General features: G+C 34.3%; 1 protein-coding gene across 1 annotated transcript in view; it reads right to left on the bottom strand.

The window, feature by feature from the left end:
- Positions 1-6,013: 6,013 nt before the first annotated feature.
- Tcs1 (Threonyl-carbamoyl synthesis 1) overlaps positions 6,014-18,018 on the bottom strand; it is a 53,033-nt gene continuing 41,028 nt past the window's right edge. The window contains exons 4-5 of the mRNA XM_085813897.1: positions 10,911-11,047; positions 6,014-6,143 (exon numbers count right to left, since the gene is read on the bottom strand). Coding sequence (XP_085670023.1) covers positions 6,086-6,143; positions 10,911-11,047 — 195 coding nt within the window. The 3' untranslated portion in view covers positions 6,014-6,085. The remainder of the gene's footprint in view (positions 6,144-10,910; positions 11,048-18,018) is intronic.

The raw sequence follows: 18,018 nt of genomic DNA on the forward strand, positions 1-18,018 counted from the left end.
TTGAATTACGTTCTATTGGACATTTGAGTAGTTAAAAGATAACTACTGTGAGATATTGTAATACTGCATGATAATTTGAGGACATTTAAGCATTTTTGTTGAGATAATAATAAATTTTTGTTCATTTTTCATCGAACTTGTGCATTCATTTCGTAACGAACCCGTACGCACGCAACAATTTTTGGTGTCAGGAGTGAGGTTTGAATGCCAATAACAAGAGCGATGGAAGAGCAGTTAAGACAGTTGATATCAGCCTTTTCCTCGTTTAAAGAAGAAATGAAAGAAGAGATGAAATCTAGCCAAGGAAAGATGGAAGGGGCCGTCAACTCCGTTAAGGAAGAAATGAAAATGGGACAAGAAGAAATAAAAGAAAAGAAGGAAGCTAGTCAGAAAAAAAATGGAAGAATCCGTTAGAAGAGAGATGAAATCTATTAAAAAAGAAATGAAAGTAGGTCAAGAGGAATTGAAGAGAGAAATTACTTGCATAATAGAAAACAAGTTCGAAGCTATGGAAGGAAGAATGGATACAGTTGAAGACAAAGTTGGAAAAATTCAAGAAAGAGTTTCTGCGGTAGAGCAACAAATTGAGGAAAGGGTTTCTGCTGCTGTTGCCAAAGAAGTTGACACTTTAAAGAAGAACATAGCGACAGAAGGAAGCAATTCTGAGGGTTTTAAATTCTTACCGATGCTTGCTCGTCCATCTCTGAAGTTATCCACATATGATGGAAAGACATCGAGGCAAGTTTATAAAACTCAATTTTCTATCGTTTCAGATGCGAATGGATGGGATTCCCAAACTAAGGCCTGTCATCTCGCCGCTTCTCTGAGAGAAGACGCAGTGGATATCCTGCAGACGCTTCCAGAAAACCAAAGACTTGACTTCGAAGCTTTATCCGGCGCATCAGAGCTGCGCTTTGGCGAGAAGTGTTTGAAAGACTACAGCAGGCTTCAATTAAAATCCCGTCAACAGAAGCCCACCGAATTACTCCAGGAACTCGCCACGGATGTTGAAAGGCTGTTCCACCTCGCCTTTACGGAGTGCCCGAGAGAAACGAGGGGAATCCTATCCCTGCAGTACTTTATCGATGGCATCCGGGATCCCGAAATACAGAAGGCTCTACGAATGGCGGATGTTGAAGATTTAAAAAGCGCTCTAGTGTACGCCATGAAATTCGAAGCAGCCCAGCAAGCAACTCGTAGAGACCGCCACCCAATCAGAGCTGCTCAAGTTCAAGAGCCAAGGGATCAAGTCACTGTTCGTCTAGACGATATAACCAGACAAATTGAATGCCTTGAGACGAAATATCAGTGACAAGAAATCGATCTTAAAATGTTGGAACCGTGGACCTGAAGGACACATTCGAAGGAACTGCAGAACTCCCCAGGGCACGGATGTTAAGACCGTTCCTATCAAGCAGCAGGGAAACTAATTTGTGGCCATCTCGCGGGGCGGAGGTCGCCATATAATGAAAAGCCCCAGTTTAAAGCGCTTCAGATTTCTGCAGTGAGAGGCAGCAGTAATTGACTTTTCATAATAGGACATATTAATGGAGTTCTCTGCAACATGACGATAGATACCATCATCCGAACGTTACCATCATCCGAAAAGATTTGGCTCAACAACTGGGAAACAAACTTATCTGGACGCCGCCCTGCGTTACCTTCCAGACTGTGTCCGGTGAGAAGATCGACATCGACGGAAAAGTAAATGTTAACATCACGTTTGGAAGTGCCGCTTACCATCACACGACATATGTAGCACAGATCACTGATTCTTGCATACTCGGATTGGACTTTCTAAGGAAATACAATTTTTCCTTGGACTTTAAAAATAACGAATTGCATTCTACATCTGAGGATATAGCGTTATTTGGAGTTAATGATGAAGAAGTTAAATCTGTCCATAAAATCATAGCACAAGACAATATCACAAGACCGGCAAGAACAGAAATTTTACTTCCTGGATCCATAGCCGAGAACAGAAATTTCCACTACGGCATCACAGAATATCCAAATAACTGTAATAGCCCAAAAGGAGTACTAGTAGCTTCAACACTCGTCGAACTATCCAGAACGGTTATCCCGGTGAGAGTCGCCAATGTAACTGAGAAGGTGAGAATTATTAAGAAAGGTGAAGTGGTTGCAGCATGTACTCCAGTAACCACCGTTGAAAGAAAGAGTAACATCCAAGAATCCGTGTCTTCAGAAAGCATTACATCAGAGTTACTTCAGAATGCGCAATTAAACGATGAAGAGAAGAGTGCAGCCGATCTCGTCATTAAAGATCTTCAAGTTGTTTTCTCCCGCTCGTCTTCTGACGTGGGTCGAACCAGTTTGACACAACATAGAATCGATACCGGCCATCATCCCCCCATCAAGCAACATCCAAGACGTCTACCGTTTGCTAAACAGGAAGAGGTACGAACACTTTTAAAGGATATGGAAGAAGGCGATGTCATCGAACCTTCAGCAAGTCCATGGGCATCTCCCATCGTCCTAGTCAGAAAGAAAGACGGCTCAACAAAATTTTGCGTCGACTATCGCCGGTTGAATGAGGTTACGAAGAAAGACAGTTACCCTCTTTCTAGAATTGACGACATTCTAGACACTCTTTCTGGAAGCAAGTGGTTCTCAACACTTGATTTAAAGAGTAGTTATTGGCAGGTAGAAATACACCCTGAAGACCAAGAAAAGACGGCATTTACTACGGGTCAAGGGCTTTGGCAATTCACGGTGATGCCGTTTGGACTGTGTAATGCGCCGGCAACATTCGAACGACTTATGGAGACTGTTTTGAAAGGCCTTTCCTACGAAGCCTGCCTGATATACCTGGACGACATCATCATCGTCGGAAAGAGTTTTGAAGAACATCGAGAAAATCTTAGAAAAGTGCTTCAGAAACTGAAAGAGGCCAATCTGAAGCTGAGTCCCGCTAAATGCAAATTGTTCCGAAAGGAAGTGACTTACCTGGGACATGTCATCTCTGCAGAAGGTGTGTGCACGGATCCTGAAAAGGTGTCAGCCGCTAAATCCTGGAAACGTCCCGAAAATGTCCATCAGTTGAGAAGCTTCCTAGGGCTTTGCACCTATTATAGGAGATTCGTGAAGGACTTTTCTTCCATCGCAAGACCCCTTCACAAACTGACAGAGAGCAAGCAAAGATTCTTGTGGACAAAGGAATGCGAAGATGCATTTAACAACTTAAAGGAAGCTTTAACATCTGCTCCAATCCTGACGTATCCTCAGCTCGACAGACCATTTATTCTCGACACGGACGCGAGCAATGAAAGTGTCGGTGCTGTTTTGTCTAAAGAAATAGACGGCCAAGAACGTGAAGTAGCTTACTGGAGCAAGTGCCTGTCTAAACCGAAGAGGAATTACTGTGTTACTGGGAAAGAGTTGCTCGCCATAGTCAAAGCTGTAGAGCATTTCCATCATTATCTATACGGGAGAAAATTCCTCCTCCGCACGGACCATGCCTCATTGGCCTGGCTTTTAAATTTCAAGAATCCTGAGGGTCAAATAGCCAGGTGGATACAGACTCATCTCTATCCATCACTATCATGACATCACTATCACGACATCACTATCCGTCATCGTAAGTGATCATCACACGGGAACGCCGACGCCCTGTCTAGTCGACCTTGCCCGGAAAGCTGCCGATATTGTTCCACGGTGGAAGCGAAATACGAGCTGCTGACTCCGGTTGCAAGACAAATTACAACATCAACATCGGCTGATCGAGACCCGTAGAGTGATGATGAAGTCAGGAAAGACTAGATGGAAGACCGCGACATTAAACCCATAATTGATTTAATGGAGTAATCAAACAGAAAACCTACTTGGCAGGACATTTCTATCTGTAGTCCTACAACAAAACAATACTGGGCACTCTGGGATTCACTTCAAATTCGAAACGGCGTCTTATACCGGAAATTCGAATCGGATGATGGGAAGACGTTCCGATGGCAACTGATACTTCCAAGATCCTGGATTCCTGATGTCCTTAAAGAACTACATAACAGCCCTACAGGAGGTCACTTTGGAATTATGAAGACCTTACAGAGAGTTCGTGAGAGCTTTTACTGGAACAATGCAAAGGATGACGTGCAAAAGTGGTGCCGATCTTGCGATGCCTGTGCAGGTCGGAAAGGACCGAGGAATCGCAGCCGAGGCAAGCTGCAACGTTACAACGTAGGTGCGCCGTTCGAACGTATCGCCTTTGACATCTTGGGACCTCTGCCCCGAACTGCTGATGGCAACAAATACATACTCGTTGTCATTGATTACTTCACCAAGTGGCCTGAAGCGTATCTTATTCCTGATCAAGAGGCTGTTACAGTCCCTGAGGTGATGATACAGCACTGGATTTCCAGGTTCGGAGTGCCTCTTCAGTTACATTCCGATCAGCGAAGGAATTTTGCCCGAAATTACAGTCATCTTGGGATGGCCCGTACACGGTCCTAAAAAGCTGAATGACGTCGTGGTTCGGATTCATAAGTCTTCGAACTCTAAACCTAAAGTCGTTCATTATGACAGGTTAGCTCATTACTATGGCCATAGTACGTAAAGTAAATAATTGTAAATAGTGCAAGACCATGGTCCTTTTTGTTTTTAAATATGTATTTGATTTGATTTGTATTTAGTATTTGATAGCATTTGATTTGTTTTATCTATGCATTTATTGTTCACGTTGTTTATTATTGTAATGTAATGCTTATTATAGCATTTATGCCACAGTTGTAAGTTTAGCTTCCTGTCCAGGGATTGTACTGCCCGGGACGTGCAGTCCTTGGGAAGGGGGCAGTGTTATGAATTTGGTATTTAAAAAGCTAATGTTAGTTCAATTATAAATTAAATGGTTTTATTTCCCGCGCAGTGCAGCGCGTGACGAATATTAAAAGAAAGCTAAGCCGGAAAATTGAAAATACAAGAGCGCGTGCATTAAACATTTAATAAATATCTCTTTTTGATTTCTAGAAAGTACTAGAAAATTCTCACGCGTGATTTTAAAATCTTATAAAAGGAGGAAAACATCTCAGTTTGTAGTAATTACTTAGTTTGTTGTTGTTTAGAAAACTGCTCTTGTTGACTGTAGCGAATTCGCGGATTAGCTTTCTTTAGCTGTTTTGAATTACGTTCTATTGGACATTTGAGTAGTTAAAAGATAACTACTGTGAGATATTGTAATACTGCATGATAATTTGAGGAAATTTAAGCATTTTTGTTGAGATAATAATAAATTTTTGTTCATTTTTCATCGAACTTGTGCATTCATTTCGTAACGAACCCGTACGCATGCAACAATATATATAAAGCTAAAAGCTATAGCAAACTGCTAAACTTCTGCTTAGACCTGAAAGCTTTTGTACTAAGGTTTTGAATCAGAGCTTAAATTATGCTGAGCTTCTCTGCTTTTGAGATAAAGCATACGAATAAATGACTTTTAGTAGTAACCACATTCTCACTCAAGTTCTTAGAAAAGAGGAGAAAAAGCAAATGCAAAAAGGCATGTAGTTCACACATTTCCTATCTCTTTTTTTTTTAAATCCTTCACCTATTAATGTGGGGGATGGAAAAGTCAGTTATCCTTCAACTGCCTCATGCAGTTAGCACATTGATAAGACCCCTGTTATTTCAATTTCATGCAACTAGTACACCACTGAAACAGCACCTCAATAGCTTCTTCATGGAATAAACGTATTGACTATTTTATAAAAACACTTTTCTTAGCAGCTGGAGAGATGGCAAAAAATCATAGAACAAAATAGTGCTTTATGTGATTCAATGATTATTTTTTTATGCTTTTGTACTGCTTCATTTATATTTACCATGAAAAAACTGCAGAAGTTTTTAGATGACTCAACATTTAATTTCTTGATTTTTTAAAAATTAAATTAAATATGGAAAATTCTTTTATCGGCAATAAAAATGTTTTAAAAAAAGAATAAATATGCAGAAGAATGTAGAAATAAGAATGCTGTTAAATTACAAATAAAATAAATACAGCATACATGTTTATTACAAGTTTAATATAAATAAATATTAACAAAACTGTACAAATTTCTTATGGTATATATATTAATCATCCTAGCTCCTTCAAGCCATATCTTTTTAAAACTTCGAGTGTCCTTTCAAATGAACTGTAAAAACAATTACAGATTTTACAATAATATTCATACATATTAAAAAAGTGATTCCAATTTTATGTAATTACATTAGATCTGCAATAAAAAAACTGATTCAATGTTATACAAATACTATCAAAACTAAACATTAGGATATAACATATTCCAGCCTAAAAGGAAAACATACTTCATAAAATTGTTTTTATATACCGTATTTGCTGGCATATAAGACACACCTTTTTCCCTTTGAAAATAGGTCAGAAAAACGGCATGCGTCTTATACTCAGTTTTTTATTATATGTGATTTTTTTTCTTCTTTCCTTGTAGAGTGTGGGAATATTACAGTTACGTAGCGTTCAGTGAATGTGCATGTGCTGCCATCGACGATCACAGCTGGGTTTGTTTAAACTTTCCATTTTTTGTGAACGACTTTTTAAGTGTGTGAAATTTCTACTGTTCAATTTCCTTAAATGTGTTGGCAAGTTATGGCTCGAAAAAAACGTCAACATAGCATACAAGCTATGTGTGATTGCGTATGCTAAAGAACATGGAAACAGGGCTGAACATGGAAGCAGGGTACAGAGGACAATTTGTTATATGAGGACTCAGATGCTGATTTAAAAGAAGTTTCAAGGGACTCTTCATTTAGCTCTGGAGATTAGTGTCTGGGTATTGACAAAGAATATTAAAAGTGTCCTTTCCTATTTGCAAAAAGTATTCTTTGTATTTGTGGCATTACTTTATATTTAAAATACTGTAAATTCATTATAATGATCAGTAATAAAGTTTTATCCTTCAAAAATGTGTATAAAAGGGGGTGCCTCTTATAGGCTGGAAAATACGTTAACATATTGCATAAAAATGTAAAAGAATATCAAGTTTGATATATTCCCATACATAAGTATATTTTTGTACAACAACAGAAAGTATGCACAATTAATCTAAGAATATTTCTAAAATATCCATGAAGTCCATTTTTAATCTGTACAAAGAAACTACTCCCCTGAGTAGCATATTTATAAATGACGTGTAAATGCACAGACAAATTGCCCTTACACTCAATTTTTCCAAATATGGCTGATCTTCCTCAAATGGATTCATTTACTCGGACTGAAGATTTTACAAAACACATAATTTCTAACGTTTTTATTTAGTTCATACATTAAAACAGTATCATATTCTTAGAGAATCTTAAACATTTTTAAATGATGGCTGGTTAAATTCAAAGGCAAAAGAGAATGCACTCAAAAATATTTCTTTAACACATTTTAAAATGAAAAAGTTAAATGATTAAATAAGCTGTTAAAGCAGCAAAGAATTTATTATTTTAATTCACTTATTTTGATACATATTTCACAGTAAAAATACTCTTAATTTATTAAAATTTCACAATATTTATGTACTTTATTTTTGATTTCACTAAATATTAACAGGGCAAAGAAGGCAAATTACTGTACCACTCACTAAGTCTTTCTGCCTACAAGGTGAAAAATCAAGCTAAGGTGTGAAGAAAAGGGGGCAATTTTGTGTGACAACAGTGTTGCCAGATCTTGTGATTTTTGGTAAATTTGTTATTTTTGACAAGCCTGTGCAACTGAAATTTATGTGTATGCGATTTTGCGGAAGTTTTGCTACTCCATCATTCCTTGTACTACTTTTTCAGATTTTTAACATTCCTTAATATATCATGAAACACTTATATATTAAAACAATTAATGTATCTATTTAAAATTAACTTATAACAAATAAGAAAAAAATTAACTAGTCTAACAAATAAAAGTTGGCATCTGGTAATCCTGAGATCTTAGAGCAGGTGCACACTGTTTTCAATGACAGTCCCTAGTGATTTCACCTGCCTGACTAATTGCTTTGTTTAATCGTTAAAGTTTGCCTATAAGTAATGCAAAGGTAGAAAAGTTTCGGAATTTCAAAATTACATACTTCAAATGAAGATGTCACTGGGAGAAAAATAAATCCGCTCTGTTAACTTTGTACCCTCGCCACCCATGCATACATGTAGCTAAGATACTTAAAGAAATGAAGACAAGAAACCAAGAAAATGAGCTAGATGATGAAGAGCTATTAATTTCCTTTTAAGTGTAAAATAAAAAATGCATATATTTATAAGATTTATTTTCCTTCTATGTATTAGTAAATCAATCAAGAATGTTATGATACTATGCTCTGTAATATATTTTATTTTAGTTCAAGTACTAGTAAATTTATTTTAAAATTAACAAAAATTTTATCTGAATAATTATATGGATCAAACAAATTGAAATAATTGAATGTGAAAAAGTTGTATTTCAATGACATTAAATACAATATCTTCACAGTACAGAAGAACAAGCCTACAGTAGATTCTTTCAAGGTAACTACTTCCGATAATGATCTTTATTTAAAATAATATAAATTTACATTAGCTCTATAAATGACTGACTCCACAGAAATCAAAATTATCTGGAATCATGAATCTTAAGAGAATATTTACTGTGTTTGTTCTATAATATATTTTATTCCAAATATTAGGTTAGTTTTAAAATGAAATATTTTCAGAACTGATACATACAATATTTATGTACTTTAAAGCAAAATAGAGTTAAAACTTTAGAAGCTAAGACATGAAAGTCTATTGATAATTGGAATAACTATCTTAGGGGTTGGACAAAAATATGGAAACACCAAAATAAAAACATATTGCTGTGTTGCTGTGACTAATATGGTGTCGGGAAAACTGCTGGCATTCAGAACATCCTACAGACTTTTCAGAATGGATAAATAGAGGTCTTGCATGTTTTGGAAGGGAATCTTGTACTATTCTTCCTATAAAGCATTGGCAAGTTCCATTAACAATGAATGGTGGTAGATAGCACTCACACAGATTTCTCTCCAAAACAGCCAACAAAGGCTCAATAATATTGATATCTGGTGACTGTGCTGGACATGGTAGATCTGAAAGGTCACCCTCTTCAGAAAACCAGTCCTGGATGATGTGAGCTGAGTGATCTGGAGCTGTCGCCTTGGAATACGGCATCACAACTGGGGAACAAAATTCCTTCCATAATCCTAGGCAGTAATGTGACCTTGCACAGTAATGTTGAGTGACATCGAATATCATGATATGGCTGCTCAAACTATGACGAGCCACCTGCCATGTTTCACTCTCAGCAGTAAACAATCTCTATCATGTGCTTGGGACAATCTTCTCCAGACATAAACTTGTCCAGAAGTTGAAAACCATGTGAAGCAAGATTTATCCAAGTGAGTATTCCACTTTTAAAACAGTCTAGGTATTAGGACTTTGGCACCACTTTCTCCTCTTACAGCCATTTTGATCACTGATGAGTGGCTTCTGAATTCAGCTCACCCAAAAATAGCCTGTTTATAGAGCTCCCTTTGTGCTGTTTTGGTGCCAATAGGTCTGTGAGTGTGACTTTCAGTTCAGCAGCCAATTTTGAAGCTGTAGTTCTCTTACTTTTCATCCCAATCCTCTTCAATGATTGTCTGTCATGATCACTGAAGACACATTTTTGTCCATGCTGTGATTTAGTGGATGCGGTTTTTTCCGGTTTTGTTTTAAGTGAAAACACATCAAGTTCTTCCCATTGTAACAGCTTTAAATAATATTAAAATCTTGTAGATTAAATAATTTAATTAGATGAACATTAAGGTATTTGTGAATGGCAATATTTGAAACCAGACTCGAGTGCCTCGTGCGACTCTCGCACGAAGAATGTAATTTATTTTTAAATGATAGAATGTGTTTTCTCTTCTTGTTTGTATGTCGCCATTTTTTTGAGTGTTAAATAAAAGTTATTGCTGTGTTCCATCATTGGAGTTGCTTCATTTCGCCAAAGAAGTATTACACCATGTACCTAGGAATATGTTTTCTTAAAAATTTTTTAAAGAATTATACAGATATTGTGCACAATTAACAACAATTAACATTATATATAAAATTATATTATGTAATATACTACCATTATTATAGATTCATTTTCTTTTTCATGAAGCATCACATATTGTTAGGGTTGCTGCCAATTAGTTAGATTTTGCACCAATGTTTATGTTAGGCACTCGGTAACCTCCCTTTAACAGAGAAGTCCTACATTTTAAAGTGTTAATTTAATAGTTTATATGAAACTGTTAAGCTTTCTTAACAATTTCATGTAAACTATTAAATATTTTTTTTTAATTTGAAACTTTCCTATTTTACATTATGCCCAAAGGAGAAATTTTTTTTTCATTTACACACGTTTAATTACACATGTTTCAAGAGCATTTGGGCTAACGCCCTTTTGCGTTAAAAATGTTTAAAAACAGCATATTTTCAGAATTTCCAACAGAAGTCTCCCGTGCTGAAGACAAAAATGTTTTATTCCATATAGTGTTGCCACTGCTCACTTTAAAATCATCGAGTTTTTTAATCAAAAATCCACTAAAGTTTCAAAAATATGAAGTGAATAATAAAACAAATTCAAAATTCAGGCTTCCAGGTGGAAGACTACATTAAAAATTTGATGGCTCTGGGTATTTTTTTTTTTTCATAATGCGAGAAATATACATACATACACGCAAATTTTTCATTATTTAATTTCTTTAAATATAATACAGGGTGATAATATTTGGTGGCGACAATTTGAAAAGTGGTACAGCCGTTTATAGTGATTCAATACAAAATGTCGTTTTGAGATTAATAGCCTTCTTGGCTATCACCTCTATGGGCTATAAAACAGAAAATAAATAATAAAAATTAAACAAAAGACAAGTATGTTACTTTACCATCCACTCCTTATCACTCTGAAAAAGCCCTTCTGTGAGAGGTCTACTACTGTTGAACCTAATCTCTTTGGATCTTGCAAACCAAGTATGCCACCATCAACAATTAAATCTAAATGTGACCACATGTCCTTAAATTCCTATTACAATATACATTTATTATTTGCATCATTATGAAACATATCACAAACAAAAATAAAATAAAGGTTTATACTGATTCCATTTGTCAACTGGGCTTCACTCAAAAGTAAAATAAGTAATAAGTATTTCGTTACTGCCATATATTTACAATGAAGTACACCAAGGATGTCAAACTCGCAGCCCACAACAAATATTTTTGCGGCCCGGCCAATATATCGGCAAATAATAATATATAATGATAAAATAACATATCGACGAAGAAAGGGACACGTGCACTCAGAACTTGTATGCATCCCCCGATACCCGAATGTGGCCGAACTCATGGTCAAAAGCAATGCTCAATTAGCAGTGTTTCTTCATTCTTGTGACAAGAATTTTAACATTTTTGAGGAATTACTGGAACTAATATCGATGCCTGGTACTACCACAGGAGAAGATATATTTACTTGTGTTTTTGGACTTCTGCAGAAATACAGTAGCTACAGATGGCGCTCCATCAATGACCGGGAAAAACAAGGGCTTCGTAGCATTACTAAGAAAAAAACTTAGTGAAATTCATGGTTCAAACATTCATCATATGCATTGTATTATACATCAAGAAGTTCTATGCACGAAAGTAATAAATATGGAGAATGTTTTGTCATATATAAAAAAAATTATAAATTTTATAAGATCTCGAGCTTTAAATCAGCATCAATTCACTGCTTTCTTAAGTGAGTTAGATAGTGAATATTCAGGTTTGTCCTACTATACCGAGGTACGTTGGTTATCTTGCTCCAAGATTCTCAACATGTTTGACATAATTAAAGCATTCAAATGTCAACTAGTTCTTTGGGAAAAACAACTTTAAAATGAAGATTTGACGCACTTCCCGACGTGCAGCATGAACAAATCAAGTTTAGATGATACTTGTTCGTATCAAAAATACGCAGAAAAATTGCAAATTTAAGAACTGAATTTGAAACGAGGTTTAATGATTTTAGTTCCCTCGAAGACATTTTTTTTTTGTTTTTGTTTTTGTTTTTGTTTTCTTCGATTTTTCTCAATAAGTATTGACTCAGTACCCAGCCATATGCAAATGGAGGTGATCGAGATTCAATGCAACTCAAATTTGAAAGCAAAATTCATTGAAGTGGGCGTGCCTGAATTTTACAAATATTTACCAGCCAGGTTTGAAAATACTCGAAAATTCGCATATGAAATTATTTCCATGTTTGGTAGCACTTATCGGTGCGAGCAGTTATTTTCAGTCATGAAAGGTAATAAGTCTCCTATTAAAAACCGTATTAATGATGCTCACCTTGGGTCAGCGTTGAAAGTTATCACTGCAAACAAAATTTCTCCCGAAATAGGAAAGATAATAGCAGAGAAGAGATGTCAAGTATCAGGACATAAACATTAAATTTTTCTTGTTCTTTTCTATATAAATATATATATATATATGTTTATTATTGTATTATTCGAAATAAATCTACGTTTCTATGAATATTGATTTTTTTTTTTTTTTTTTTTTTTTTTTTTGCCTGCCTAAAGTTAAACCTTGTTTGTTTGGCCCAAGTGTACCTATGAGTTTGACATCCCTGAAGTACACAGTTATAACTGAATATCAGAAATGAAAACTTCAATATAAAGTCTTCCTATCAGAATGAATGTGCAATAGATGCCACCTAATGGGATCATGTTCATCCACTGCTATTTTGATAACATTAGTCAACAATTAAACAATAAGAAAAAATACCCTTCACACCAATAACGGAATTTAACTAATTTAATATCAATAATAACAAAATGCATAAAAATAAGTACTTTCACAGAATTTTAATTAGGATTTATACAGAATAATAGGACTTTTACACAATAATAATGAAATGTTCAGAATGTATTTAACCCAAAAGTATGTAATGTTCATAACATTTCTGAAAATTACATTCATGTGCAAAATTAAGAGAATTTGCAAATTATGTTTATTTTTATCAAATGTATTGAACCAAAGGTACTAACCATGCTGCCAAATGTATAATTATATATATATTCAGAGTTGAATACGTAAGTTTACACATGCTTGTCTGCGAAGCTACGATTGTGGAGGGGATATAAGCACACTAAGGGTTTTCACCGATTTGTGCATTTGTATGCCTTCATCACATTCACTGTCTTTCTCACAAGAGTTGTGTTAATTTTATCAGTTATAAGATAAAATGAATAGCCACGAACATATACAGAATTGTTTGCAGATTGTAGGTACAACAATCATAGGTGCAAGTGGTTATACAGCTTAATGTAATGCCCAATGTTGTCTGCAGTTTGTGGAAATATTTTTAGGATACTGGATCCATACTGAGATCTGGACAAGGTTGAGTGAGATCTACAACAATAAATGATGATCATTTACTTGGCACACAGTGTGGTGACACAGGACTGCTTCACAGCTCTCGAGTGAGCTGTATGCTGATACTGCAAATCACATTTATAGTCTACAGTTGTTCGAAGGCTTCATGAGATAAGGTTGTATATCAGAAGACCTGCTCTTTGTGTTTCACTCACAGCAGCACACAAAATACAGCACATTTAGCATGGTGCAGACAGCATGCACCTTGGATCAGACTTCAGGGAAGCACCATGCTTTTACAGATGAATTGATATTCAGCCTGGACAATGATTCTTGGCATATCTTTATCTGGAAAGAGCCTGGAACATGATACCACCTCTTCCTCATTCAGGAAAAGGATCACTATGGTGGTGGAATTGTAATGGTTCGAGTAAGCATTAGATTAGACAGCCACACCCCCTGCATGTGTTTGACAAAGGCTCCCTGACTGCTATAAGTACAGACAGGTGATCTTAGGGCCCAATAATCAACTTTTCAGATTTGAAGTTGGCCCTGGGTTCCTGTTAATGGATGACAACACTCATCCACATGGGACTCAGCTGCATGATGATTACCTGGAAAATAAGGATAGCCACTGCATGGACTGTCCAGCCAGGTCTCCTGACCTTAATCTTGTACAGCATGTCTGAAACACTCTTGAGTGGGTAATTTTAATTCACCATTTCCCTACAAGAACCATCCTGAAGTTGAAAACAGCCTTGCTGCAGGAATGAGATCAACTGCCACAGGAACTCCTCAACTGTGTCCTATCCAGTCTGTCAACACACTGTGCAACCTGTCTGGCTATGTGGGCATTATATCCCATATTAGGATAATTTTGAATTCATTATCACAATGCGGATTTTGGACATTCCTGCACAAGCTTTACTGATAATTATGCATACATAAAATGACTTTTAAATGGTATATCTCTTTCTCTGTTGTAAATTATATTCAAACCGAATTTTATCAAAATCTGTCCATTAGTTTTTCAGAAATTTAACATAATGTGCAAATTCTCTTAATTTTGCACATGAGTGTATTTCATCCCTAATTTTCATACTAAGAGGGCATTTCTCATTCACTCGAAAAAAACACACGAATGTAAAATTTTAAAGTAGGCAAAAAAGGAACCTTAGTTTAGCATAGATTATTTCCCTCTCCCAAAACAGGGAAAAAATGGTACAGAAATTTTTCTGCTCCTTAAAATTTAGGGACCAGCATCTGGTCACCCTCAAAAACGATAAAGTTCTTCAAAATTTATGCCAGACTAAGGTTGCTTTTTTTGTTTAATTTGACCAAAATCAAAAGCTGTTTGGCAACTTAATCCCTTACTTGGCACTATTTTTCTGACATCTAGCAATTTTTATAACTTATTTTGACTTTATTTGGTGAATTTATTCAGTTTAAAAAATAATTTTTTAATGCTTTGTTAATATTAAGGGGTATCAGAAACCCCTATACTGACAATGTTAAATTGGCCATTTTCAATGTACCTTTTCTCAAAATCTGGTGTAGATACAAGCTTGAATTTTTTCTGTAATTAAAGTATACCTATCTGATTATACTGAAATAAGCCTTTGAAAAATTTTGAATTTTAGAGTAAATTACAGAAAATTTTGTTAGGCATAGTAAAATATAGCACTTTTCTCACACAAAAAAATTAAAATTTTTTTTCTAAGTTTATTACAAAAAGCTCATTTCAGTAAATATTAGGGAACCTAATAAATAAGACATAAAAAGTTTAGATACCTGTGAGCAGTAGTTCCTGAGAAAAGGTACATCGAGTATAAAAAAAAAATCACGTTTGGAGAAAAACGCGTTTTTATGTAAAAATCCTCATTGATCAAAGCAGTAGATGACAAATTAAAACTAGATTTTTTTTTACAGTTCTAACATTCATAGAGATTAAAGAATGGTATTTTTAGAAAGATAAAAGTGTAGAGAATTTGAAAATGCAAAAATCCGAAATCACAATTTTTTGAAGATTTTGGGGTTCCAACACCCCTTAACTGAATTGTTGTTCACAACAAGTGAATTTTTTCCATGTTTTCATATACAAGCAGACAGGACTTGAGGAATTTGGTAATAACATCTGAATGATAATATAAACTGTGATCACATTAAGCATCTACTGTAAAAACATTTTATTTAATTCAGTGAATAAAAACAGATCGTAATTCACATTATTATAATTTACGCTATAGATGTGGAACACAAAATCAACTGTCTTCTGGATAATTTGTTACGAAAACTAACTAATTCTTTTTTTTTTTTTTTTTTTTAATTTCTGTTTTTAATTCCTACTAACACTCTGTTCTGGATGACACAATTATAAAAGCATACCACATCTTTCAAAAATAAGTAAAAAACAAAACAAAAGGAACTATGTAACATACATATTATTATTATTAGAAGTTCATTGCTTGCTGGAAACTCATTGCACAGTGTTTAAAATATCACCACTGCAGATGAACTACCTTGTCATTTCTCTTCATTGTATTATTACTTCTTTTAACATTATTTTATTTTAAAGGAGAATTCATTTATGAAAAATGTTTTAAAGGGAACAATACAAAAAAAGGGGGGAAGAAAATAACATTTTCTTATTATTCTGTTACATCAATCTTACATCTTTTTCCCATACTTTTAATCCCAAAAAAAATAATTATTATAATTTTTGATATCAACCTCCTAGCAAACACAAAATTCATTTTTTAAGAAATCATCAACTCAGGACTCCATTTTTAAGCCTGTGCTGCGATCTGCATGGTTCCCATTAGTGACAATGAAAGAAATTTTAATGAATGCTAATAAGCTGCACTTTTTCCTTGAAGTTTTAAAGAAAATATTTTCTGATAAAAATTAATAAAGATAAGTCATCATTCATTTATTCAATGCATCCAACACCCAAATATCTTACATTCTGAATGCTTTGATGACAAATACCCTGCTAACAATTACATAGGTGACAACCTTAATATATAAAAACCAGAAGTTCTTGGGATGTTTTCATGATGTACAAAAGCAAAAACGTAAAACAATTCCAAATTCAATTCTAATAAAATTCCGATTTCATAAAACTCCAAACTTACTTAAATTTGCTTTATAATACCTGAACCTGGTTATTCAAATATTTTAATATGGTTGTGAAATATACATATAAAATTAGATGTTTTAAATTTTATGTTCTTTGGCTAATCTCATTTTGTAATTTTCTTCTATTTTTATGCTGAGAAATCCCAAGTAGGAAAGGAAGGCTTAATTTATCAAAGTGCTTGTAAACACAATGCAAATAAAATTATGTAATTAATGTGAATAAACTTAGTAATGTTCCATATGGGTGTACTCCAACTGTGCTAATGAAAATCCCCCACGGGTTGAGCTATAGTCCAACTGCGCCAACCAGAATTTCTTCCCCCTGCTGCCTACAGGGTTACAATTTGACTTTTCGAAGCCAATTGTAGCCAAGAGGAAAATAAAAATAAATAAATAGAATTACATATTACAAGACCAAGTAAAAAACTATCTAACAAGCAGGCTAATTACTTGAATAACAGTAATAAATGCGAGAGCTAACAAAGAAAATAAAAGGTATTGGTAAACATACATATTAGCATTACAAACATCTTTCATTTATTATAATAATATCATAAATTAAATAATTATAAAGCATACAAATTATATTTTTAATAAATTACATCAATAACAGTCAAGATGTCTGAACTAGACTGAAAAATTTAATAGAGTTCACTAGCGTGCAAAAAATTATTTCATATCAAAGTGTGCTAAAAATATTTTTTGTTAATTAAAGTAATCATGTAAATGTTTGCAGAAATTAAATTTAGTTAAATTAAAAAAAAGCTTAGCATGAAATCTATTATAACAACATTACTATGCATTTGGAACCCTGACGTATAAATTGTAAACAAATTTAAATTATTATGCTAAGAAGTTTTTTCTAAAATTTATCTAGAAGAAATGAATTAGATAAACAATACTGCAAATTAATATAATCAGTCAGGCCTCTCAATAAATAAAAGTTTATTTTTTAACCAAAAATTAAAAATTGGGATGCAAAAGTTTGAGTAATATACTTGGAAATATCTGAACATATAATTAATTAGAAATGTATAATTAAATTAATAACAAACTAATTAACAGTAACATTAAGCTTAATTTCATTCAATCTAAAACAAGCAATCGATGAGGAGCTCAGCATAACTGAAGTTTTAATGCTATTTTACGTAGATTTGCGTATAAAATAAAAGTTGCACTTGTGAAACAAGCGAATAATGTACTGATAGTCAACAGGAATTAAAATACAGTGGTTAAAAATATAACTACTTGTCAGAAGGTATGCAAAGTTGCCATGGCTAGAGAAATTGAATGGTTATAGAAAACTCATGACGTTAAGCGCTACAGTGTGAAAAGAAAATTCTGGAATAAACATGTTAAGAAAATTAGATGGAGAAATAATCCTTAATTTATTGATATCCATATAAACTCTGTGCTTTTGGAAAAATGTTACATATAATTTGCACCGTGGTATCAATCACCGAAATTGAGTTAATTTCTTTCCTTATTTTTTCTTATTAGAGG

The sequence above is a fragment of the Stegodyphus dumicola genome, chromosome 3 (genome assembly GCF_044657685.1).
Source record: "Stegodyphus dumicola isolate Sdum_Otavi_A_Nest chromosome 3, ASM4465768v1".
In the NCBI taxonomy this organism is placed as follows: domain Eukaryota; kingdom Metazoa; phylum Arthropoda; class Arachnida; order Araneae; family Eresidae; genus Stegodyphus; species Stegodyphus dumicola.